General features: G+C 55.5%; 1 protein-coding gene across 2 annotated transcripts; it reads left to right on the top strand.

Annotated features, from left to right (window-relative positions):
- Nucleotides 1-1,483: 1,483 nt before the first annotated feature.
- On the top strand, nucleotides 1,484-26,280 carry kctd9a (potassium channel tetramerization domain containing 9a). 2 transcript variants are annotated; one of them, XM_038785432.1, is made up of 12 exons: nucleotides 1,484-1,613; nucleotides 3,223-3,344; nucleotides 4,540-4,583; nucleotides 5,057-5,153; nucleotides 8,319-8,377; nucleotides 10,493-10,621; nucleotides 18,188-18,255; nucleotides 18,628-18,723; nucleotides 20,782-20,931; nucleotides 23,028-23,133; nucleotides 23,478-23,611; nucleotides 24,533-26,280. In XM_038785432.1, the coding sequence occupies exons 1-12, from the start codon at nucleotides 1,566-1,568 to the stop codon at nucleotides 24,647-24,649; spliced, it is 1,170 nt and encodes a 389-aa protein (XP_038641360.1). In that variant the 5' UTR covers nucleotides 1,484-1,565; the 3' UTR covers nucleotides 24,650-26,280. The 2 variants fall into 2 exon arrangements, with proteins under 2 accessions (XP_038641360.1, XP_038641359.1); XM_038785431.1 differs by having other exon boundaries at nucleotides 10,463-10,621.
- The last annotated feature ends 91 nt before the right edge of the window (nucleotides 26,281-26,371 follow it).

Below are 26,371 nucleotides of genomic sequence, written 5' to 3'. Positions count from 1 at the left end.
GATTACTCCTATCCATCGGGTACAGTCAAACCTCCCCTCCAGCAGGGGGTGGTGTTACCTCCCTCCAGCAGGGGGCAGTGATTCCTCCCCTCCAACAGGGGGCGGTGATTCCTCCCCTCCAGCAGGGGGCGGTGATTCCTCCCCTCCAACAGGGGGCGGTGATTCCTCCCCTCCAACAGGGAGTGGTGATTCCTCCCTCCAGCAGGGGGCAGTGATTGCTCCCTCCAGCAGGGGCGTTGACTCCTCCCTCCAGCAGGGGGCCTCAGGGGGCAGTGGTTCCACCCCTCAGGCAGGGGGCGGTGGTTCCTCCCTCCAGCAGGGGGCAGTGATTCCACCCTCCAGCAGGGGGCGGTGATTCCTCCCTCCAGCAGGTGGCAGTGATTCCTCCCTCCAGCAGGGGGCTGTGAGTCCTCCCTCCAGCAGGGGGCGGTGATTCCTCCCTCCGGCAGGGGGCGGTGGTTCCTCCCTCCAGCAGGGGGCAGTGATTCCTCCCTCCAGCAGGTGGCAGTGATTCCTCCCTCCAGCAGGGGGCTGTGAGTCCTCCCTCCATCAGGGGGCGGTGATTCCTCCCTCCGGCAGGGGGCGGTGGTTCCTCCCTCCAGCAGGGGTCGGTGGTTCCTCCCTCCAGCAGGGGGCGGTGATTCCTCCCTCCAGCAGGGGGCAGTGATTCCTCCCTCCAGCAGGGGGCGGTGATTCCTCCCTCCATCAGGGGGCGGTGATTCCTCCCTCCATCAGGGGGCGGTGGTTCCTCCCTCCAGCAGGGGGCAGTGATTCCTCCCTCCAGCAGGGGGCGGTGATTCCTCCCTCCGGCAGGGAGCGGTGATTCCTCCCTCCAGCAGGGGGCGGTGATTCCTCCCTCCAGCAGGGGGCAGTGATTCCTCCCTCCAGCAGGGGGCTGTGATTCCTCCTTCCAGCAGGGGGCAGTGATTCCTCCCTCCACCAGGGGGCAGTGAGTCCTCCGTCCAGCGGGAGGGCGGTGATTTCTCTCTCCAGCAGGGGGCGGTAATTCCTCTTTCGCGCACTCCGATTGGCTATACGCGCTGTCACTCACTGCTTCACTCTATTGTGATTGGTGATTCCAGCTGTCAATACAACCTGACGTCACCTTATTTTCTCCTCACTGATTGGTCCATTCCACTCTATCCAGAGCTCTGATCGGTCATTCGCGGGGGCGGTGACTCATCCTTCGTCTCCTCCTCCTATTGGTCAGTTTTCAGATGACGCCCCGAGATCCTGCACTTTGATTGGTCCTCCGCATTGTCAATCTGGTGCGTAAATCTCCCCCGCCCTTATCGTCATCCCGTTACGTTCCTGCTGATTGGTTACCCGCCCTGTCACTGTGGGTAATTCGGTTCGCTGATTGGTCCATTGCGCTGAGTCAGAGGGGGTGGGACTTCCGTACCCGCGGCCCTGCCCTATCACGCCTGCTCGCCGTATCGCGCCTGCTGATTGGTTGGCCCTGCTGACACTCAAGGCGGGGCCGCCCTACCATTGGATGACGCAGCTGTCGATCAGGGGCGGGCTCCACCGGCGGTTTCCGGTCCTAGTCCCAGTGGGTATCGGGGATGCGGCGGGTGACGCTGTTCGTGAACGGGAGCCACCGGGACGGGAAGGTGAGGCCGGGGGTCAGGGGGTAAAGGATCAAGCTTGGGGTCAGGGGGTAAAGGACTGTGCCTGGAGGTCAGGGGGGAAACGACTGAGCCTGGGGGTCAAGGACAGAGTCTGGGGGTCAAGGGGTAAACTACTGAGCCTGGGGGGGTCAGGGGGTAAAGGACAGAGCCTGGGGGTCAGGGGGTAAAGGACAAACCTGGGGGTCAGGGGGTAAAGGACATAGCCTGGGGATCAGAGGGTAAAGGATCGAGCCTGGGGATCAGAGGGTAAAGGACTGAGCCTGGGGGCCAGGGGGTAAAGGACTGAGCCTGGGGGTCAAGGACAGCCTGGGGGTCAAGGACAGCCTGGGGGTCAAGGACAGCCTGGGGGTCAGGGGTTAAAGGACTGAGCCTGGGGTCAGGGGGTAAAGGATCGAGCCTGGGAGTCAGGGGGTAAAGGACTGAGCTTGGGGGTCAGGGGGTAAAGGATTGAGCCTGGGGGTCAGGGGGTAAAGGATTGAGCCTGGGGGTCAGGGGGTAAAGGACTGAGCCTGGGGGTCAGGGGGTAAAGGATCGAGTCAGGGGGTAAAGGGCTGAGCCTGGGGTCAGGGGGTAAAGGACTGAGCCTGGGGGTCAGGGGGTAAAGGACAAACCTGAGGGTCATGGGGTAAAGGACTGAGCCTGGGGGTCAGGGGGTAAAGGACAGAACCTGGGGGTCAGGGGGTAAAGGACAAACCTGGGGGTCAGGGGGTAAAGAACTGAGCCTGGGGGTCAGGGGGTAAAGGACAAACCTGGGGGTCATGGGGTAAAGGACTGAGCCTGGGGGTCAGGGGGTAAAGGACAAACCTGCGGGTCAGGGGGTAAAGAACTGAGCCTGGGGGTCAGGGGTAAAGGACCGAGCCTGGGGGTCTGGGGTAAAGGATCGAGCCTGGGGGTCAGGGGGTAAAGGACTGAGCCTGGGGATCAGGGGGTAAAGGACTGAGCCTGGGGGTCAGGAGGTAAAGGACTGAGACTGGGGGTCAGGGGGTAAAGGATTGAGCGTAGGGGTTAGGGGGTAAAGGACAAACCTGGGGGTCAGGGGTTAAAGGACCGAGCCTGGGGATCAGGGGGTAAAGGACCGAGTCTGGGGGTCAGGGGGTAAAGGACAAACCTGGGGGTCAGGGGGTAAAGGATCGAGCCTCGGGGCCAGGGGTAAAGGACTGAGTCTGTGGTCAGGGATTAAAGGACTGATCCTTGCAGCCGATGTGACCTTTCATGTTGGCAAGTTAATTTTCTGGCGTGAGTTCATGTGGGTCTGAATGAAGCTTTTAATCGCGTTGCAATTTGAAAGGTGGATTTGTTAATTATTTTCAGAAGGGACATATTCCCAGTGTTTCCTCTGATTTCCGCGTTTGGGGTTGTGGGAACCTGCGGGAGCCAGTTCCCTTTTTGAAACCCGGTTGTTTTTATCCGGGAGGGGGCAGGGATGCGGGAGATCGCACTTCCAGCCGAAATTGGAAGACCCGATGGTCTCCCAGCACGGGATCTTGCTGTGCATCCTATCAATTGCTGTGTTGCAGCCTGCATGCAGTGCTCCTGGTCACCTTCTCACTGTTTTCTCCCCCCACTTCCTCCCCACACACTCTCTGGGCAGGTCGTTGCTGTGTACGGCGCACTGTCGGATCTGCTGTCAGTCGCGAGCAATAAGTTGAACATCAAGGCCGTTAACCTCTACAATGGAAAGGGCGGCCTCATCGACGACATCGCGCTCATTCGGTGAGTGTTTCTAACCAGCCAATTCCATCGACGGATTTCTACACCACCAGTTGCCACCGCTTCAGATCTGTGGCCGAACGCAATGCTGGAGGGGGTGATCGAGCACATTTTCCAAAATTCATTAACCGATTGGTGTTTTGAGGGATAAGTCAGAGATTGAGCAGTTCAGGCCTATACGCTCTTGAGTTCAGAAGAATGGGGGGGAGATCAAATTGAGACCGACAAGATGCTCAGGGGGATTGACAGGGTAGACGCAGATTTCCCCTCGTTGGACATTCTAAAACTAGAGGCCAGAGTTTGAGGCAAAAGGGGGCAGAGATTTAAAACCGAAATGAGCAGATCCAGGATGCTGAATCTGTGGAATCCTCGAACTAAAGAGCAGTGGACCCTGGAACACGAAACAAACAACCTAAGGAGGCGTCAGAAAGGTTTTTAATTAGTCGTGGGATGAAGGGTTATGAGGAGCGGACAGGAAAGCGGGGATGAAATCAGCACAGAACAGCGGAGCAGACGCGAGGAGCTAATGGCCCACGCTTGCTCCTCGTTCTTATGTAAAGCCAGCACTCACTCGGAGATCAAATCTGGACCTTTCAGTGTGGGACACACTCAATCTCACCCCAACAGGATAATATGACCATTAATGAATCGAATTAGGAAATTTCTTGTCTCCCAAGGAAATGTGAAACTCGGCAGGACAGGAGATGTTTGAGTTGCGACTGATGCTTTGGAAGAAAGTAGGCGAGTGCAGGAGAGAGGAGGGGGATAGAAAGAGATGCTGAAGTGAATTGGGTGGATGAAAGCGGCCTGGTGTGCAGTGTCCCACCAGCAGGCTCGCTGGGCTGAGTCCCACTTGTTGGGGGGGGGGGGGGGGGGGGGGGTGCGCTGGCAAATGAGTTGCCCATCCCTAAGTGCCCCTGTGACAATAGCCTGGCCTATCCAAGGCTGTGTATTGTCGAGCCCATTGCCATACGGGAGTCTTGCTGTGATTGACTTCCAAACAACAGTCTCCTCTGCCTCCCGAGGATGTGAAAGTGGCTATCGAAATGAAACTCTGCTCGCTGACCCCTCAAGCTGGTCGTGCTCTCGGAGGTGGAAGTTCAGATGTCATCTCTGTTGAGTTTAATCCAAAACTCGGCTATTTCAGAGGCACTAAATATTGTCTTAATAATTTACTCTTCTTTTTGTTCCTGAGCAGAGATGATGATGTACTGTATGTGTCTGAAGGCGAGACATTTATAGGTGAGTGTGCCTCTGAATGAGTTAGACCATGCGTTAGAAACTTTGTGCCCTTTTTGTAAAATTGGATCCTGGGAACGTTCAATAATATAATATAATTTATGAAGCCATAGTGCACAAATTTAATTGGTTTTCATGCTGTGACAACATGGCATGTTAATTGTGTTGTTGGGAGAGACTGGTGATGGGTATTGTTTGATTAAGGGTCTTGAGCATGTAGAAAGAGAGACCGCTGTCCCTTTTGGGATGGTCAGTCTGTTTAATTTGTTTGATTTTACTGGATGAAGAGAGAGATGGTGGGTGGGGGGGGTTTTTGGAAGGTGCAATGCTGTAACTAAACCTATTACCAAGAAACGTCTTGATCGGCATAACGAGCTCGGAAGTGGGCTGGTTCCGTCTTGCGATGCCTGCGCAAACAGTGCCTTGTGATAGAATTGGCTCCTAATGTCTGAATTTTCACCTCCCCATGTTGGCAGACCCGGAGGCACATGATAAGGAGATGGAGGCCAAGTCAAGCATGTGTACCGATTGGATAACACTAAACGTTGGGGGGCAATACTTCACCACGACACGGTAAGGAAGCTCGCGGCGGGAAAATTGGGATTGTCTTCGGGACTGTATTCCTGCCGTACTCGAGCTTTCACGCTCTCGGAATGTGTTAGCTGAAGATCAAAGCTCAATACAGCAGAGGAACAGGCCCTTCGGCCCTCCAAGCCTGAACTGGTCATGATACCAACCTTTGCCAAACCCCTCAGCCCTTCCTTGTGCCGTATCCCTCTATACCCATCCTATCCATGTGTTTGTCAAGATGCCTTTTGAACGCCGTTAATGTATCTGCTTCCACAACCTCCCCCGGCAACGTGTTCCAGGCACTCACCACCCTCTGTGTAAAAAACCTGCCTCGCACATCCCCTCTAAACTTTGCCCCACGGACCTTAAACCTCTGCCCCCTGGTGAGTGACCCTTCCACCCTGGGAAAGAGTGCCTGCCCATCCACTCTATCCATGCCCCTCATACTCTTGTAGGCCTCTATCAGGTCACCCCTCAACCTCCGTCTTTCTAATGAAAACAGTCCGAGTCTATTCAGCCTCTCCGCATAGCTAACACCGTCCAGACCAGGCAACATCCTGGTAAACCTCCTCTGCACCCTCTCCAGAGCCTCAACATCCTTCTGGTAGTGTGGCGACCAGAATTGTGCGCAATATTCCAAGTGCGGCCTTCCCAAGGTTCTATCCAACTGCAGCACGAATTGCCAGTTTTTATACTCCAGCGCTTTTCAAATTGAAGGTGAAGCAAATTATCTCCCTTCTGGTCAGTAAGATGCTAAAGTGTCTCGGCAGTTAATAACGTTTATTTTGAAAGGGGCTCTTTTTTTTTCTCTCCCAATCCAAAAGTGCTGCTTTTACTTAGTAATCTCATTATCGTGTGGGCCGCTAATCCAAATCTGACTTTGGGTCAACATCAGGGACTGGACGAACAAAGAAAAGTACAGCACAGGAACAGGCCCTTCGGCTCTCCAAGCCTGTGCCGACCATGCTGCCCGTCTAAACTAAAATCTACTACACTTCCGGGGTCCGTATCCCTCTATTCCAGGGGTGGGCAAACTTTTCCGTGCAAGGGCCACATTCAGAAATTCACAATTCACAAAGGGCTGCATAGTATATTAAGTAAAATAATTACTTCACCTGGTTATGATTCTGGGCGCCTCATATAGAACATAGAACAGTACAGCACAGAACAGGCCCTTCGGCCCTCGACGTTGTGCCGAGCAATGATCACCCTACTCAAGTCAACGTATCCACCCTATACCAGTAAGTAACCCAACAGCCCCCCCCCCATTAACCTTAAAAAAATTTTTAAAAAAAAATTAAAAAAAAATTTTTTAAATTTATTTTTTAATGACTTGGTGGGCCGCAGAAATACCTTTGGCGGGCCGCATGCGGCCCGCGGGCCGTAGTTTGCCCACCCCTGCTCTATTCCTATCCTATTCATGTATTTGTCAAGATGCCCCTTAAACGTCACTATCGTCCCTGCTTCCACCACCTCCTCCGGCAGCGAGTTCCAGGCACCCACTACCCTCTGTGTAAAAAAACGTCCCTCGCACATCTCCTCTAATCTTACCCCATCGCACCTTAAACCTATTTCCCCTTGTAATTGACGCCTCTACCCTGGGGAAAAACCTCAGACTATCCACTCTGTCATGTTGATGGGGACAGTGTAGAGGGAGCTTTACTCTGTATCTAACCCCGTGCTGTACCTGTCCTGGGAGTGTTTGATGGGGGCAGTGTAGAGGGAGCTTTACTCTGTATCTAACCCCGTGCTGTACCTGTCCTGGGAGTGTTTGATGGGGACAGTGTAGAGGGAGCTTTACTGTGTATCTAACCCCGTGCTGTACCTGTCCTGGGAGTGTTTGATGGGGACAGTGTAGAGGGAGCTTTACTCTGTATCTAACACCGTGCTGTACCTGTCCTGGGAGTGTTTGATGGGAACAGTGTAGAGGGAGCTTTACTCTGTATCTAACCCAGTGCTGTACCTGCCCTGGGAGTGTTTGATGGGGACAGTGTAGAGGGAGCTTTACTCTGTATCTAACCCTGTGCTGTACCTGTCCTGGGAGTGTTTGATGGGGACAGTGTAGAGGGAGCTTTACTCTGTATCTAACCCCGTGCTGTACCTGTCCTGGGAGTGTTTGATGGGGACAGTGTAGAGGGAGCTTTACTCTGTATCTAACCCCGTGCTGTACCTGTCCTGGGAGTGTTTGATGGGGACAGTGTAGAGCAGGGGTGAGCAAACTTTTCCGTGCAAGGGCCACATTCAGAAATTCACAATTCACAAAGGGCCGCATAGTATATTAAGTAAAATAATTACTTCACCCGGTTATGATTCTGGGCGCCTCATATAGAACATAGAACAGTACAGCACAGAACAGGCCCTTCGGCCCTCGACGTTGTGCCGAGCAATGATCACCCTACTCAAGTCAACGTATCCACCCTATACCAGTAAGTAACCCAACAGCCCCCCCATTAACCTTTAAAAAAAATTAAAAAAAAAAAAATTAAAACAAATTTTTTTAAAATTTTTTTTTTTAATGACTTGGTGGGCCGCAGAAATACCTTTGGCGGGCCGCATGCGGCCCGCGGGCCGTAGTTTGCCCACCCCTGGTGTAGAGGGAGCTTTACTCTGTATCTAACCCCGTGCTGTAACTGTCCTGGGAGTGTTTGATGGGGACAGTGTAGAGGGAGCTTTACTCTGTATCTAACCCCGTGCTGTACCTGTCCTGGGAGTGTTTGATGGGGACAGTGCAGAGGGAGCTTTACTCTGTATCTAACCCCGTGCTGTACCTGTCCTGGGAGTGTTTGATGGGGACAGTGTAGAGGGAGCTTTACTCTGTATCTGACCCCGTGCTGTACCTGTCCTGGGAGTGTTTGATGGGGACAGTGTAGAGGGAGCTTTACTCTGTATCTAACCCCGTGCTGTACCTGTCCTGGGAGTGTTTGATGGGGACAGTGTAGAGGGAGCTTTACTCTGTATCTAACCCCGTGCTGTGCCTGTCCTGGGAGTGTTTGATGGGGACAGTGTAGAGGGAGCTTTACTCTGTATCTAACCCCGTGCTGTACCTGTCCTGGGAGTGTTTGATGGGGACAGTGTAGAGGGAGTGTTCTGTTAAGTGGGTGACCTCTGACAGACTGAAACATTGCTTTCCCGATCTTCGACTAACACCTCCTTTCCTGTCATTCCCAGGAGCACTTTAGTGAATAAGGAACCAGAGAGTATGCTTGCTCACATGTTTCGAGATAAAGGTTAGTATTACCTTAGCCTCCAGCACCTTACCAGATGATATAGCTGAATATACTGCTGGCTACACAAACTAAGGGGCAATTAATGTGGCCAATCCATCTACCCTGCACATCTTCAAGTTGTGGGGGGTGAAACCCACGCAGACACGGGAGAAAGTGCAAACTCCACACGGACAGCGACCCTGGGCCGGGATTGAACCCGGGTCGTCGGCACCATGAGGCAGCAGTGCTAAGCACTGCGCCATCGTGCCACTTGTTGCTGTGGCACATGTAGGCCAGATGGGGTATGGGCAGCAGATTTCCTTTCCGAATGGACATTAAGTGAACCAGTTGTGCTTTTATGTCAATCGGTAATAATCGCGTGGTCATCATTACTGGGATTAGCGACAATTACAGATTTTATTAATTGAATTTAAATTCCACCAGCTGCTGTGGTGGGATTTGAACCAGTGCCCCCCAGAGCTTTGGCCGGGGTCTTGATCTTAGTATTCCAACGACAATACCGCTACGCTGCTGTCTCCCTTCACTAGCCTGCGTATTTTGTGAACATGATGTGTAGATGCCGGTGTTGGACTGGGGTGGGCACAGTAAGAAGCCAGGTTGAAGTCCGACAGGTTTGTTTGGAATCACTAACTTTTGGAGCGTAGCCCCATCATCAGGTGAGTGACGAGGTAGGTTACACAAACACAGCATATACAGACAAAGCCAATGATGCAAGATGATACTTCGAATGCGAGTCTTTGCAGATAATTAAGTCTTTACAGGTCCAGACAGTGAGACTGGAGAGAGGGATAATCACAGGTTAAAAAGGTGTGAATTGTCTCAAGCCAGGACAGTTGGTAGGATTTTGCAAGCCCAGGCCAGATGGTGGGGGATGAATGTAATGCGACATGAATCCAAGATCCCGGTTGAGGCCGCACTCATGTGTGCGGAACTTGGCGATCAGTTTCTGCTCAGCGATTCTGCGTTATCCTGCGGCCTTCCGAAAGCTCGTGATTGCAAATAAACCCGTTGAACTTTAGGGCAGCACGGTAGCACAGTGGATAGCACTGTGGCTTCACAGCGCCAGGGTCCCAGGTTCGATTCCCGGTTTGGGTCACTGTCTGTGCGGAGTCTGCACATCCTCCCCGTGTCTGCGTGGGTTTCCTCCGGGTGCTCCGGTTTCCTCCCACAGTCCAAAGATGTGCAGGTTAGGTGGATTGGCCGTGATAAATTGCCCCTTAGTGTCCAAAAGCTTGGGGGGGGGGGGGGTTCTTGGGTTACGGGGATAGGGTGGAAGTGAGGGCTCAAGTGGATCGGTGCAGACTCGATGGGCTGAATGGCCTCCTGCACTGTATGTTCTCTGGTGTCCTTACTATGCCCACCCCAATCCAGCGTCGGCATCCCCACGTTATCTACATGCCGTGTTTGTGTAACCTACCTCTTCACTCACCTGGTGGAGGAGCAGTGCTCCGAAAGCTAGTGATTCCAAACAAACCGGTTGGATTTTAACCTGGTGTTGGAAGACTTATTATTCTGTGAACATGGTTCTGTTATAAGTTGAGGTGTCAAAGATGCCGCCTCGGACCATTACAGGGCATTGGTAAACACACCAACGCGAGCATTATACACTAGCCCGGACGCACCCCTTTCCAGCTGCACCAGCCAGCTTAGGCTGTTGCTTGCCGAGTGTTGAAAATGTCATCGGTTTTGGACAAGTGAGAGGAGGGAGGGTGGGGAGTCGGGGAAAGAGGGAGGCCTCTGATGGGGCGGAGAGCAGGAGAGATTAAACGACAGCACAGTTCTCGACGCGAGGCTCGAGGGAGTGGTCGTGCGGCAGGTAAAGAAAGGGTGGGGGGGGTGAGGTGCGAACGGCAGCACACGAGCCAACTGAAGCAACAGGTCAAGGAACCCTGTTATCCCGAGAAAGCGGGGAGTTTGGAGGCTGAGTTGGCGCTAAGCTTCATTAGAGTTCTGGTAGAGCGACGACAGAGAGATCTCAGAGCGACAAGAAGCCCTGTGGCCATTCGGCCCATTGTAGCTGGACTCTGCACCCTGCTACGTTGCTCATTTTCTGATATTTCCCCCTCCCTCTTTTTGTTGTTGCTGTTTGCCACATGGCTTTCTTCGGCGAGCAAGATGCTTGGGGCAATAAGAGGGACCATCAAGGAGGCTTCCTCATCGATCGGAGCCCAGAGTTCTTCATGCCTATCCTCAACTACCTACGTCATGGGCAACTCATCGTCAACAAAGGCCTCAACTTACTGGGTAAATTCGGAGATGCTGTGTACAGTGTTAGCTCCCGGACCCTGTGTACAGTGTTAGCTCCCAGCCCCGGACCCTGTGTACAGTGTTAGCTCCCGGACCCTGTGTACAGTGTTAGCTCCCGGACCCTGTGTACAGTGTTGGCTCCCGGACCCTGTGTACAGTGTTAGCTCCCGGACCCTGTGTACAGTGTTAGCTCCCGGACCCTGTGTACAGCGTTACCTCCCGGACCCTGTGTACAGTGTTAGCTCCCGGACCCTGTGTACAGTGTTAGCTCCCGGACCCTGTGTACAGCGTTACCTCCCGGACCCTGTGTACAGTGTTAGCTCCCAGCCCCGGACCCTGTGTACAGTGTTAGCTCCGGACCCTGTGTACAGTGTTAGCTCCCAGACGCTGTGTACAGTGTTAGCTCCCGGACCCTGTGTACAGTGTTAGCTCCCGGACCCTGTGTACAGTGTTAGCCCCCGGACCCTGTGTACAGTGTTAGCTCCCGGACCCTGTGTACAGTGTTAGCTCCCGGACCCTGTGTACAGCGTTACCTCCCGGACCCTGTGTACAGTGTTAGCTCCCGGACCCTGTGTACAGTGTTAGCTCCCGGACCCTGTGTACAGTGTTAGCTCCCGGACCCTGTGTACAGTGTTAGCTCCCGGACCCTGTGTACAGTGTTAGCTCCCAGACCCTGTGTACAGTGTTAGCCCCCGGACCCTGTGTACAGTGTTACCTCCCAGACCCTGTGTACAGTGTTAGCTCCCGGACCCTGTGTACAGTGTTAGCTCCCGGACCCTGTGTACAGTGTTAGCTCCCGGACCCTGTGTACAGTGTTAGCTCCCGGACCCTGTGTACAGTGTTAGCTCCCAGCCCCGGACCCTGTGTACAGTGTTAGCTCCCGGACCCTGTGTACAGTGTTAGCTCCCAGCCCCGGACCCTGTGTACAGTGTTAGCTCCCGGACCCTGTGTACAGTGTTAGCTCCCGGACCCTGTGCACAGTGTTAGCCCCCGGACCCTGTGTACAGTGTTAGCTCCCGGACCCTGTGTACAGTGTTAGCTCCCGGACCCTGTGTACAGTGTTAGCTCCCGGACCCTGTGTACAGTGTTAGCCCCCGTACCCTGTGTACAGTGTTAGCTCCCAGCCCCTGTGTACAGTGTTAGCCCCCGGACCCTGTGCACAGTGTTAGCCCCCGGACCCTGTGTACAGTGTTAGCTCCCAGCCCCTGTGTACAGTGTTAGCTCCCAGCCCCTGTGTACAGTGTTAGCTCCCAGCCCCGGACCCTGTGTACAGTGTTAGCCCCCGGACCCTGTGTACAGTGTTAGCCCCCGGACCCTGTGTACAGTGTTAGCTCCCGGACCCTGTGCACAGTGTTAGCCCCCGGACCCTGTGTACAGTGTTAGCTCCCAGCCCCTGTGTACAGTGTTAGCTCCCAGCCCCTGTGTACAGTGTTAGCTCCCAGCCCCGGACCCTGTGTACAGTGTTAGCCCCCGGACCCTGTGTACAGTGTTAGCCCCCGGACCCTGTGTACAGTGTTAGCTCCCGGACCCTGTGTACAGTGTTAGCTCCCGGACCCTGTGTACAGTGTTAGCTCCCAGCCCCGGACCCTGTGTACAGTGTTAGCTCCCGGATCCTGTGTACAGTGTTAGCTCCCAGCCCCGGACCCTGTGTACAGTGTTAGCTCCCGGACCCTGTGTACAGTGTTAGCTCCCAGCCCCGGACCCTGTGTACAGTGTTAGCTCCCGGACCCTGTGTACAGTGTTAGCTCCCGGACCCTGTGTACAGTGTTAGCTCCCAGCCCCCGGACCCTGTGTACAGTGTTAGCCCCCGGACCCTGTGTACAGTGTTAGCTCCCAGCCCCTGTGTACAGTGTTAGGTCCCGGACCCTGTGTACAGTGTTAGCTCCCGGACCCTGTGTACAGTGTTAGCTCCCGGACCCTGTGTACAGTGTTAGCTCCCGGACCCTGTGTACAGCGTTAGCTCCCGGACCCTGTGTACAGTGTTAGCTCCCGGACCCTGTGTACAGTGTTAGCTCCCGGACCCTGTGTACAGTGTTAGCTCCCAGACCCTGTGTACAGTGTTAGCTCCCGGACCCTGTGTACAGTGTTAGCTCCCAGCCCCGGACCCTGTGTACAGTGTTAGCTCCCAGCCCCGGACCCTGTGTACAGTGTTAGCTCCCGGACCCTGTGTACAGTGTTAGCTCCCAGCCCCGGACCCTGTGTACAGTGTTAGCTCCCGGACCCTGTGTACAGTGTTAGCCCCCGGACCCTGTGTACAGCGTTAGCTCCCGGACCCTGTGTACAGTGTTAGCCCCCGGACCCTGTGTACAGTGTTACCTCTCGGACCCTGTGTACAGTGTTAGCCCCCGGACCCTGTGTACAGCGTTAGCTCCCAGCCCCTGTGTACAGTGTTAGCTCCCGGACCCTGTGTACAGTGTTAGCTCCCGGACCCTGTGTACAGTGTTAGCCCCCGGACCCTGTGTACAGTGTTAGCTCCCGGACCCTGTGTACAGTGTTAGCCCCCGGACCCTGTGTACAGTGTTAGCTCCCAGCCCCGGACCCTGTGTACAGTGTTAGCCCCCGGACCCTGTGTACAGTGTTAGCTCCCGGACCCTGTGTACAGTGTTAGCTCCCGGACCCTGTGTACAGTGTTAGCCCCCGGACCCTGTGTACAGTGTTAGCTCCCGGACCCTGTGTACAGTGTTAGCTCCCAGCCCCGGACCCTGTGTACAGTGTTAGCTCCCGGACCCTGTGCACAGTGTTAGCCCCCGGACCCTGTGTACAGTGTTAGCTCCCGGACCCTGTGTACAGTGTTAGCTCCCGGACCCTGTGTACAGTGTTAGCTCCCGGACCCTGTGTACAGTGTTAGCCCCCGTACCCTGTGTACAGTGTTAGCTCCCGGACCCTGTGTACAGTGTTAGCTCCCAGCCCCGGACCCTGTGTACAGTGTTAGCTCCCGGACCCTGTGCACAGTGTTAGCCCCCGTACCCTGTGTACAGTGTTAGCTCCCAGCCCCTGTGTACAGTGTTAGCTCCCAGCCCCGGACCCTGTGTACAGTGTTAGCTCCCGGATCCTGTGTACAGTGTTAGCTCCCAGCCCCGGACCCTGTGTACAGTGTTAGCTCCCGGACCCTGTGTACAGTGTTAGCTCCCAGCCCCGGACCCTGTGTACAGTGTTAGCTCCCGGACCCTGTGTACAGTGTTAGCTCCCGGACCCTGTGTACAGTGTTAGCTCCCAGCCCCCGGACCCTGTGTACAGTGTTAGCTCCCGGACCCTGTGTACAGTGTTAGCTCCCAGCCCCGGACCCTGTGTACAGTGTTAGCTCCCGGACCCTGTGTACAGTGTTAGCTCCCGGACCCTGTGTACAGTGTTAGCTCCCAGCCCCGGACCCTGTGTACAGTGTTAGCTCCCAGCCCCGGACCCTGTGTACAGCGTTACCTCCCGGACCCTGTGTACAGTGTTAGCTCCCAGCCCCGGACCCTGTGTACAGTGTTAGCTCCCAGCCCCGGACCCTGTGTACAGTGTTAGCCCCCGGACCCTGTGTACAGCGTTAGCTCCCGGACCCTGTGTACAGTGTTAGCCCCCGGACCCTGTGTACAGTGTTAGCTCCCAGCCCCGGACCCTGTGTACAGTGTTACCTCCCGGACCCTGTGTACAGTGTTAGCTCCCGGACCCTGTGTACAGTGTTAGCTCCCGGACCCTGTGTACAGTGTTAGCTCCCGGACCCTGTGTACAGTGTTAGCTCCCGGACCCTGTGTACAGTGTTAGCTCCCAGCCCCGGACCCTGTGTACAGTGTTAGCTCCCGGACCCTGTGTACAGTGTTAGCCCCCGGACCCTGTGTACAGTGTTAGCTCCCGGACCCTGTGTACAGTGTTAGCTCCCGGACCCTGTGTACAGTGTTAGCTCCCGGACCCTGTGTACAGTGTTAGCTCCCGGACCCTGTGTACAGTGTTAGCTCCCAGCCCCGGACCCTGTGTACAGTGTTAGCCCCGGGACCCTGTGTACAGTGTTAGCTCCCGGACCCTGTGTACAGTGTTAGCCCCCGGACCCTGTGTACAGTGTTAGCTCCCGGACCCTGTGTACAGTGTTAGCTCCCGGACCCTGTGTACAGCGTTACCTCCCGGACCCTGTGTACAGTGTTAGCTCCCGGACCCTGTGTACAGTGTTAGCTCCCAGCCCCGGACCCTGTGTACAGTGTTAGCTCCCAGCCCCGGACCCTGTGTACAGTGTTAGCTCCCAGCCCCGGACCCTGTGTACAGTGTTAGCTCCCAGCCCCGGACCCTGTGTACAGTGTTAGCTCCCAGCCCCGGACCCTGTGTACAGTGTTAGCTCCCAACCCCGGACCCTGTGTACAGTGTTAGCTCCCGGACCCTGTGTACAGTGTTAGCTCCCGGACCCTGTGTACAGTGTTAGCTCCCGGACCCTGTGTACAGTGTTAGCTCCCGGACCCTGTGTACAGTGTTAGCTCCCGGACCCTGTGTACAGTGTTAGCTCCCGGACCCTGTGTACAGTGTTAGCTCCCAGCCCCGGACCCTGTGTACAGTGTTAGCTCCCGGACCCTGTGTACAGTGTTAGCTCCCGGACCCTGTGTACAGCGTTAGCTCCCAGCTCCCGGACCCTGTGTACAGTGTTAGCTCCCGGACCCTGTGTACAGTGTTAGCTCCCGGACCCTGTGTACAGTGTTAGCTCCCGGACCCTGTGTACAGTGTTAGCTCCCGGACCCTGTGTACAGTGTTAGCTCCCGGACCCTGTGTACAGTGTTAGCTCCCGGACCCTGTGTACAGCGTTACCTCCCGGACCCTGTGTACAGTGTTAGCTCCCGGACCCTGTGTACAGCGTTAGCCCCCGGACCCTGTGTACAGTGTTAGCTCCCGGACCCTGTGTACAGTGTTACCTCCCGGACCCTGTGTACAGTGTTAGCCCCCGGACCCTGTGTACAGTGTTAGCTCCCGGACCCTGTGTACAGTGTTAGCTCCCAGCCCCGGACCCTGTGTACAGTGTTAGCTCCCGGACCCTGTGTACAGTGTTAGCTCCCAGCCCCGGACCCTGTGTACAGTGTTAGCTCCCAGCCCCGGACCCTGTGTACAGTGTTAGCTCCCGGACCCTGTGTACAGTGTTAGCTCCCGGACCCTGTGTACAGTGTTAGCTCCCGGACCCTGTGTACAGTGTTAGCTCCCGGACCCTGTGTACAGTGTTAGCTCCCGGACCCTGTGTACAGTGTTAGCTCCCAGCCCCGGACCCTGTGTACAGTGTTAGCCCCGGGACCCTGTGTACAGTGTTAGCTCCCGGACCCTGTGTACAGTGTTAGCTCCCGGACCCTGTGTACAGTGTTAGCTCCCGGGCCCTGTGTACAGTGTTAGCTCCCGGACCCTGTGTACAGTGTTAGCTCCCGGACCCTGTGTACAGTGTTAGCTCCCAGCCCCGGACCCTGTGTACAGTGTTAGCTCCCGGACCCTGTGTACAGTGTTAGCTCCCGGACCCTGTGTACAGTGTTAGCTCCCGGACCCTGTGTACAGTGTTAGCCCCCGGACCCTGTGTACAGTGTTAGCCCCCGGACCCTGTGTACAGTGTTAGCTCCCGGACCCTGTGTACAGTGTTAGCTCCCGGACCCTGTGTACAGTGTTAGCTCCCAGCCCCGGACCCTGTGTACAGTGTTAGCTCCCAGCCCCTGTGTACAGTGTTAGCTCCCGGACCCTGTGTACAGTGTTAGCTCCCGGACCCTGTGTACAGTGTTAGCTCCCGGACCCTGTGTACAGTGTTAGCTCCCGGACCCTGTGTACAGTGTTAGCTCCCGGACCCTGTGTACAGTGTTAGCTCCCAGCCCCGGACCCTGTGTACAGTGTTAGCCCCCGGACCCTGTGTACAGTGTTAGCTCCCGGACCCTGTGTACAGTGTTAGCTCCCGGACCCTGTGTACAGTGTTAGCTCCCGGACCCTGTGTACAGTGTTAGCTCCCGGACCCTGTGTACAGTGTTAGCTCCCAGCCCCGGACCCTGTGTACAGTGTTAGCTCCCGGACCCTGTGTACAGTGTTAACTCCCGGACCCTGTGTACAGTGTTAGCTCCCGGACCCTGTGTACAGTGTTAGCTCCCAGCCCCGGACCCTGTGTACAGTGTTAGCTCCCGGACCCTGTGTACAGTGTTAGCCCCCGGACCCTGTGTACAGTGTTAGCTCCCGGACCCTGTGTACAGTGTTAGCCCCCGGACCCTGTGTACAGTGTTAGCTCCCGGACCCTGTGTACAGCGTTAGGTCCCAGCCCCGGACCCTGTATACAGTGTTAGCTCCCGGACCCTGTGTACAGTGTTAGCTCCCGGACCCTGTGTACAGTGTTAGCCCCCGGACCCTGTGTACAGTGTTAGCTCCCGGACCCTGTGTACAGTGTTAGCTCCCAGCCCCTGTGTACAGTGTTAGCTCCCGGACCCTGTGTACAGTGTTAGCTCCCGGACCCTGTGTACAGTGTTAGCTCCCGGACCCTGTGTACAGTGTTAGCTCCCGGACCCTGTGTACAGTGTTAGCTCCCAGCCCCGGACCCTGTGTACAGTGTTAGCTCCCAGCCCCGGACCCTGTGTACAGTGTTAGCTCCCGGACCCTGTGTACAGTGTTAGCTCCCGGACCCTGTGTACAGTGTTAGCTCCCGGACCCTGTGTACAGTGTTAGCTCCCAGACCCTGTGTACAGTGTTAGCTCCCGGACCCTGTGTACAGTGTTAGCTCCCGGACCCTGTGTACAGTGTTAGCTCCCGGACCCTGTGTACAGTGTTAGCTCCCGGACCCTGTGTACAGTGTTAGCTCCCGGACCCTGTGTACAGTGTTAGCTCCCGGACCCTGTGTACAGTGTTAGCTCCCAGCCCCGGACCCTGTGTACAGTGTTAGCTCCCGGACCCTGTGTACAGTGTTAGCTCCCGGACCCTGTGTACAGTGTTAGCTCCCGGACCCTGTGTACAGTGTTAGCCCCCGGACCCTGTGTACAGTGTTAGCTCCCGGACCCTGTGTACAGTGTTAGCTCCCGGACCCTGTGTACAGTGTTAGCCCCCGGACCCTGTGTACAGTGTTAGCCCCCGGACCCTGTGTACAGTGTTAGCTCCCAGCCCCGGACCCTGTGTACAGTGTTAGCTCCCGGACCCTGTGTACAGTGTTAGCCCCCGGACCCTGTGTACAGTGTTAGCTCCCGGACCCTGTGTACAGTGTTAGCTCCCGGACCCTGTGTACAGCGTTAGATCCCGGACCCTGTGTACAGCGTTAGCTCCCAGACCCTGTGTACAGTGTTAGCTCCCGGACCCTGTGTACAGTGTTAGCTCCCGGACCCTGTGTACAGTGTTAGCTCCCGGACCCTGTGTACAGTGTTAGCTCCCGGACCCTGTGTACAGTGTTAGCTCCCAGCCCCGGACCCTGTGTACAGTGTTAGCTCCTGGACCCTGTGCAGTGTTAGATCCTGGACCCTGTGTACAGTGTTAGCTGCCGGACCCTGTGTACAGTGTTAGCCCCCGGACCCTGTGTACAACTTTACCTCCCGGACCTTGTGTACAACGCTTTCTATTCCCTTCCATGAGTTGATGTTTTAAGCGACCTATTGTTGTCTGCCGCAGGAGTCCTGGAGGAAGCCAAGTTCTTCGGTATCGAGTCACTAATTGAACAATTGGAATTGGAGATTAAGGTAAATGCGTTGACCGTTACGTTTCTGCTGCTTCATGGAGCTAGCTCAAAATGATGGGCAGAATGGCCTCGTCTGCTGTCATCTGTGATTCTGATTAATGTTGGTGTTCGCTGTGAAGGGCGGTACTTTGCGATTCCGCCTGGCTCTCGTAGCTGAGGCCCCATGTTAATCCTTGCGTTTGGAGGCTCTCGGAGATGTCCCTGTTCTGTCTTGTGGGTCGTGCGTGTGGGTGGGTGGGTGTGCGCGGGCTGGCCGGGCGTGACCAACACGGCAGCGCGAGCGTTCACCCACTGAGCCAATCACTGAGGGTTGAATCGGGCACCAGGATCCGGGACAGCTGACTAACCAATTGGGTCGGTTGCTTCTTTGCAGAATTCCTTGCCCGCTGAGGATCACTCGCCCATCTCGCGGAAGGAGTTTGTCCGGTTTCTCTTGGCCACGCCCACCAAGTCGGAGCTCCGATGTCAGGTGATCCGGGGGGGGGGGGGGGGGGGGCGGGATTTCTATCTCTCAGTGGGTGCTCGGAGGCTGGGTTGCCAGACGACCACGGGCTGGGCTGAAGAGCGAGGCGTGCAGGAGTGTCTCGATGAGGGACAGAGAGCGGCGTAGAGGGAAGGGATTCCAGAGCTTAGTGGGGAGAGGGGGGGGGGGGGGGGGAGGGGGGTCCCAGGCAGCTGAAGGCACGGCCGCCAACGGTGGAGCGATTAAAATCGGGGAGGCCGGAATTGTTGGAGCTCGGAGATTTCGGAGGGTTGTCGGCGTCTGAGGAGATCCGGGGAGATGACACACCCGGGAGAGGTTTGAAAACAAGCAAGCGGGTTTTAAAATCCAACTTGTTGGCTGACTGAGTGCCAACGTGGCTCAGCACAGGGGGTGAGAGCGGGAACGGGGGGGGGGGGGGTGGGGAGCTACCCCGGGGCAAGTTAATACTCTGGCAGCAGAGTTTTGGATGGGTTTACAGAGAGGAGAATGTGGGAGATTAACCAGGAGTGTGTGGGAATAGCCAAGCAACGAAGGGAGTGAAAGAGGACACCCAAGTTTGACTTCATCTCCCCAAGCTCAATAACAAGTGATCTCTGCAGGCTCCAAAGCAGATTAACTCCCCAGGGACTTTCCCAGTCAAACCACAGTCCATTAGCCCAGACTGAAAAACTACATCCCTTTGTCAATTTCACCGACTGGCTGATAAAAGCACCCAGGCCCTGAGAAACAGAATTCTTTTTTTTTATTTAAAAAAACGTGACCACTGCGGTCAAACACACCCTAACCCCAGGCCTTTTAACCCTTAAATTACCCATTACTTAGAATCCAATATTCCAGTCGTCACACTCTGGGGTGTTCAATTGCCGTACCGGCTGAGGTTCTTCATGAAGGCCCCCCCCCCCCCCACTCCTCATCCTTGCCCCCCCCACCCACCTAGTCCGAGGTGTGGTGGCCCCCAGGTTAAATCACCACCAGTCACCAGGCGGCATTGAGATTTTAGAAATCGTGTTATGAATAAAATATGTCGGGGAAATTTTGCGAGAGGCAGGAGACTGGGAAATCTGAAGTTTTAAAGTTATTCCACAAGATGTTGTTGGCTAAACCCAGCATTTGTTGCCCATCCCTAATTGCCCCTTGAGAAGGTGGTGGGTGAGCCGCCTTCTTGAGCCGCTGCAGTCCGTGTGGTGTAGGCACTCCCCCAGTGCTGTTAGGGAGGGAGCTCCAGGAATTTGACCCAGTGACAGTGAAGGAACGCCGATATATTTCCAAGTCGGGGCGGTGAGTGACTTGGAGGGGAGCCTCCAGGTGGTGGGGTTTCCAGGTATCTGCTGCCCTTGTCCTTCTAGATGGTAGAGGCCGTGGGTTTGGAAGGTGCTGCCTAAGGAGCCTTGGTGAGTTGCTGCAGTGCATCTTGTAGATGGTACACACGGCTGCCACTGTGCGTCGGTGGTGGAGGGAGTGAATGTTTGTGGATGGGGTGCCGATCAAGCGGGGCTGCTTTGTCCTGGATGGTGTGGAGCTTCTTGAGTGTTTCTTGGGAGCTGCACTCATCCAGGCAAGTGGAGAGTATTCCCTCACACTCCTGACTTGTGCCTTGTAGATGGTGGACAGGCTTTGGGGGGAGTCAGGAGGTGAGTTACTCTCCGCAGGATTCCCAGCCTCTGACCTGCTCTGGTAGCCACAGTATTTATATGGCTGGGTCCAGTTCAGTATCTGGTCAAGGGTAACTCCCAGGATGTTGATTGTGGGGGATTCTGGGATGGTAATGTCAATGTCAAGGGGCGATGGTTAGATCCTCTCTTGTAGGAGATGGTCATTGCCTGGCACCTGTGTGGCGCGAATGTAATTTACCGCCTGTCAGCCCCAAGCCTGGATATTGTCCAGGCCTTGCTGCATTTGGACACGGACTGCTTTAAATCCCATGAGAGGAGAGGGGAAAGTGAATGCCAGTGGGACGGATTGGAAAGCTCCTTGAAAAGCAGGCAGACGGAACCATGGGCCTCCTCGACCTCACCTTTTGACATCCTTGCCTTCTGCCTTCAGGGGCTGAATTTCCGAGGGACTGATTTGTCACGATTGGACCTTCGTTACATCAACTTCAAGATGGCCAACCTCAGCAACTGTAATCTGAGTCACGCCAACCTCTGCAGTTCAAACCTGGAGCGGGCGGACCTGTCCGGCGCGATCCTCGATGTGAGTGTGTGTTGGACATGCAGTAATGCCGTGCACCCGGGCAGCACGGTGGCACAGTGGGTTATCCCTGCAGCCTCACGGCGCCGAGGTCCCAGGTTCGATCCCGGCTCTGGGTCACTGTCCGTGTGGAGTTTGCACATTCTCCCCGTGTCATAGATCATAGAATTTACAGTGCAGAAGGAGGCCATTCGGCCCATCGAGTCTGCATCGGCTCCTGGAAAGAGCACCCTACCCAAGGTTAACACCTCCACCCTGTCCCCATAACCCAGTAACGCCACCCAACACTAAGGGCAATTTTGGACACTAAGGGCAATTTATCACGGCCAATCCACCTAACCTGCACATCTTTGGACTGTGGGAGGAAACCGGAGCACTCGGAGGAAACCCACGAACACACGGGGAGGATGCGCAGACTCCGCACAGTGACCCAAGCCGGGAATCGAACCTGGGAGCCTGGAGCTGTGAAGCGATTGTGCTATCCACAATGCCACCGTGCTGCCCACTTGTCCGCATGGGTTTCGCCCCCACAACCCCAAGATGTGCAGGCTCGGTGGATTGGCCATGCTAAATTGCCCCTTAATTGGAAAAAAATAATTGGATACACTAAATTTTTTAAAAAGTGGTGCACCTCATCTAGGTCCTAAATGATCGGTTGCTACCTTACCCCGAAGCTGTGCCCCTGCGTTTTCGATTGAGCAATTTATCCTCTCTGAGCTGCTCCAGCGTTCAATATGACCATGGCCGATCTCATCCTGGCTCCAACTCCACCCTCCTGCCCGTTCTCCATAACCCTTCAACACATTACCAATTAAAAATTTAGTCTAACTCCTCCTTAACTTGACTCATTTTCCACCGCACTCTGGGGTAGCGAATTCTACAGATTCACAACCCTTTGGGAGAAGTAGTTTCTCCCCAAATCTGTTTTAAATTTGCGACCTCTTATCCTAAGATTATGACGTCTCGTTCTAGAGTTCCCCACGAGAGGAGGATCCTCTCCACGTCTGCTTTCTCCATACCTTTTATCATCTTGTAAACCTCAATTTGATCTCCCCTCATTCTTCTAAACTCTCGAGTGTATCGACCTAAACTGTTCAATTTCTCCTCGTACGACAAACCCCTCATCTCTGGAATCAATCGAGTGAACCGCCTCTGAACTGCCTCCACAGTCACATCTTTCCTCAAATAAGGGAACAAAACTGTGCTCAATACTCCAGGGGTGGTCTCACCAATGGCTTGTACAGTTGCAACAACACTTCCTCACCTTTATACTCTGTCCCTTTAGCTAGAAATGCCAAAATCCCATTACCTTTATTACTGGCTGTACCTGCAATGCTAATTTTCTGCGACTCATGCACTAGGTCACCCAGATCCCTCTGCAACGGAGCACCCTGAAGTCTGTCCCCCTTGAGCTACCTCACACTTATCCACGTTAAGCTCCGTCTGCAACGCGTTGGCCCATTCTCCTAAACCTGTCTCTATCCATTTTTATTTCCTCATTGCAACTTACTGCCCCGCCTATTTTCCTGTCGTCGGCATGTTTGACTTTGGAACCTTCTATCCCTATATCCAAGTTGTTTCTATAGATTGTAACTAGTTAGGGCTCAAGGACCCAACCCCTGTAGTTACAAATTGCCATCCAGAGAAAGACCCATTCATCCCCGCTCTGTCCGTCACCTATCCAAGCTTCCTTCCCGAAAGGTTTATGACAGACGATTTTTGACGACAATCGACAGTAGTTTTCAAATTCGGATTCTGATTGAATTCAAATTTCACCATCCGCAGTGGTGGGATTTGAACCCGGGTCCCCAGAGCGTTAGCCCGGGTCCCTGGGTTGCTAGTCCAGTGAGAATACCACTGCGTCGCCCTCTCCCAACTGCGCGGTACGTTCCTTATTCCCGTCCCCGGATCCCCCTTGCGCGGAATTTGGATAGGGTCCTTTGCGAAAATGGAGACGAAGGCTTGAATTTTCAGATGCCCCACGTGGGCCGAGGTGCCGTTTGCCGGCTCCTCCTGTTGCGAGGGGGGGGGGGGTATCTCAGCTCGGAATTGATTAGCGGTTTTCACCGAGGGCTGTTTTTTTTTTTAACCGATGTCAGGGCGCCAATCTCCAGGGGGTGAAGATGCTGTGCTCGAATGCAGAAGGGGCCTCGCTCAAAGGCTGCAACTTCGAAGACCCTTCGGGCCTCAAGGCCAACTTGGAAGGTACGTCGAATCGCCCTCGGCATTTCCGGCGTGCAGGTACATCCCAAATTTTCCAGGGAGCGAAACGCCGGGGTAGTGTCGGAAACAGGGCAGCCTGGTTGCCCATGGCAGCGTGGTGGTGGGGGAGTGCGGCCTTGGGGCCCGGCTCTGAGGCGGGAGTGGGGGGGGGGGGGGGGGGGGGGGGGGGCGGTGGGCTGCGTCAAACCGTCGCCCAGTGGGAGGTCTCAGATTTGGTGATTGTGGTGTGGCGTTGGCGGGGATGTGGGGCGTGCGGGGGGTGGGGGGGGGGGGAAGAGAGTGGGGCGTGCGCAGCGGGGATCGGTAATCAGTGTTGGATTTTCCAGGGGCCAACCTGAAAGGAGTGGACATGGAGGGCAGTCAGATGACGGGAATTAACCTGCGGGTCGCCACCTTGAAGAATGCCAAGCTGAAGAACTGCAACCTCCGAGGCGCTACGCTGGCCGGGACGGACCTGGAGGTGAGCTGATCAGACGCTTAAACTCAGATTTCGCAACCTCCTGCTGCCTTGACACCCGTGGTTTACCTCATGGCAAGAGTGGAAAATTAGGGATTTGGAAATAAAAGGTGGGCCGAATGTGATTAAAGTTGCCGAGGGAGGAGTTCCTCCCCCTGCCCGCCTGTTATTGTAATCCTTATCATGGAGGTTAGGGTGAGCTATGCGTGTGTACCTGGGCTTTGGGAAGGTCTGGGGGCCTGTTGGGAAGGCCTCGGGGGGCCTGTTGGGAAGGCCTCGGGGGGCCTGTTGGGAAGGCCTCGGGGCCTGTTGGGAAGGCCTCGGGGGGCCTGTTGGGAAGGCCTCGGGGGGCCTGTTGGGAAGGCCTCGGGGGGCCCTGTTGGGAAGGCCTCGGGGCCTGTTGGGAAGGCCTCGGGGGGCCTGTTGGGAAGGCCTCGGGGCCTGTTGGGAAGGCCTCGGGGCCTGTTGGGAAGGCCTCGGGGGGCCTGTTGGGAAGGCCTCGGGGCCTGTTGGGAAGGCCTCGGGGCCTGTTGGGAAGGCCTCGGGGCCTGTTGGGAAGGCCTCGGGGGGCCTGTTGGGAAGGCCTTGGGGGGCCTGTTGGGAAGGCCTTGGGGGGCCTGTTGGGAAGGCCTCGGGGCCTGTTGGGAAGGCCTCGGGGGGCCTGTTGGGAAGGCCTCGGGGCCTGTTGGGAAGGCCTCGGGGCCTGTTGGGAAGGCCTCGGGGGGCCTGTTGGGAAGGCCTCGGGGCCTGTTGGGAAGGCCTCGGGGCCTGTTGGGAAGGCCTCGGGGGGCCTGTTGGGAAGGCCTCGGGGGGCCTGTTGGGAAGGCCTCGGGGCCTGTTGGGAAGGCCTCGGGGGGCCTGTTGGGAAGGCCTCGGGGGGCCTGTTTGAAATGAGTCCTCACCCGTTCCTGTTTTCTGTTCCAGAATTGCGATCTCTCTGGCTGCGATCTCCAGGAAGCGAACCTCAGAGGGTCCAACGTGAAGGGCGCCATCTTCGAGGAGATGCTGACCCCCTTGCACATGTCTCAGAGTGTGAGATAAGCGGTGCGAGCGAGTTTGGGGCGGGGGAAGAGGCGATGGGTCCCTTCCGACCGGACGTGCGAGCGTCTCGGACGACGCAGCGTTCCCTTTGGGACGGGGCAGGCGCGGGGGCCTACTTAGTATTGCTCCCCCATCCCACACTCTTTCCCCCCCCCCACCCACCTGCATTGCCGTTTCTGTTTTTTTAATCAAGAGGTGACACCCTGTCCAGATTTGACTGGTTTTCACATTGGCGCGATGGCATTGCGAAGCGGACGCCATTTTGCTTTCCTCCAAGTTTGACGTAAGGCTTCTGTCCTGATTTGGGAGGCGCGTAGAGATGCTTTTATCCACACCTATGGGGTACAAAGGGGAGACAGGGGTGAGTTTGAATATGGACGCAACCCCGAGTTTGTGATGCATGGGAACACTTGGCTCAAATATAGCACATACCTATTCGAGCCTGCTTGTAACTTGCTCTGCGTAATACCCACACACACACACACACACACACACACACTCAAAGTACTAGCAGGCTGTTCCACTCAGGAAAACGGGGACAGGCAGCAAGATGTTTTGCACAGAATGGAAAGTAGTTTCAGAAAATGCGACGGTTCGTTGGTCCCAGAATGCTTCACTTCATACCGACCGCTAACAGCGATCTGTGATACCTGGGTGCGAATCTCTCGCCGCCGTCGAGCTGCCCGATTTATAGTTTTCACCTCCTGCTTTACTCTGCGCACGCACAATTTATTGGGCTGGGTTTTTCGAGGGGGGAACTCTTGCTTCGAAGGCCGGGAGCGCGCTGCACTCGGGGTTAGTTGTTCCAGAGAGCTAATCCCGCCCCAACATGAGACAGGGGGAAATGATGTGGGAGGGAGGCCCACTCTTATCGCCCGCCCCAACGCAAGCTAGGAAATTATTGCGTTTGATACCTCAAGAGTGCGTCACGTGCAAACGGATTTACGTGGGCTGGGGGACAGCGAATGGGCCGCGTATAATATCTGGTTTCTATGGCGGCGCTCCCAGAATTCGGCCTGCGACACAGCCGGCAGCTATGGCGGCATGGGCCGGGCAGGCTGGACTGTTGGGATCCTGTCCGACTTTGTCATGATGCGATGCAGTCGGTCCACGTGTGGCGCCATGTTCCAGGCCTACCTATTAAAGGTCCCCGCAGATTCTGGGCCTACTTTCGGTCAATCTCTGCCTGGCTCGCTTGCCCGAGGATAGGGAGGATTTAGTTCTCCCAACGGTGAAGTTCAAGTTTTGGGACAGCCCCCCCCCCCGTTAGCCCGTGACATGAAAGGCCCCGAGCCAAAGACGCAAATTCTTTCTCTCGCAAAACTCCGGCAGGCTCGAGAAGCGGCGTGGGCAGATTGCCCGGGAAGACGACGACACCGACGCACCCCCTACAGAGACGGAGCCTGGTTGCTGGGTGTTTGGAGCGGGAAAGAGCGGAGTTCTGTTCGTCGCACGCAACACTAAGGCGAATGAGCGCAATCTGCTTGTTTTAAAACAAATAAATCTTGGTGCGTTCTGCATATTGCAGGGATACCTTCCTAGCACGATTGACACTTAATTTCCAAAGCTGTAATGGTTAATCATTGCAAAGTTGTACTGATAATCTTGAAGTAAATAATCTTTGCAGGACATCTGGAGGCTGGTTTTTTTTTGTATGTGCATTGACCCCCTTCATTACACATGTAGCCAGTTTTGGTTTTCACTCACAATTTCTGATTTAGG

The sequence above is a fragment of the Scyliorhinus canicula genome, chromosome 26 (assembly GCF_902713615.1).
Source record: "Scyliorhinus canicula chromosome 26, sScyCan1.1, whole genome shotgun sequence".
Lineage (NCBI taxonomy): Eukaryota > Metazoa > Chordata > Chondrichthyes > Carcharhiniformes > Scyliorhinidae > Scyliorhinus > Scyliorhinus canicula.
The sequence above is the reverse complement of the archived record's forward strand: the minus strand, read 5'-3'. Positions and strand labels throughout refer to the sequence as shown.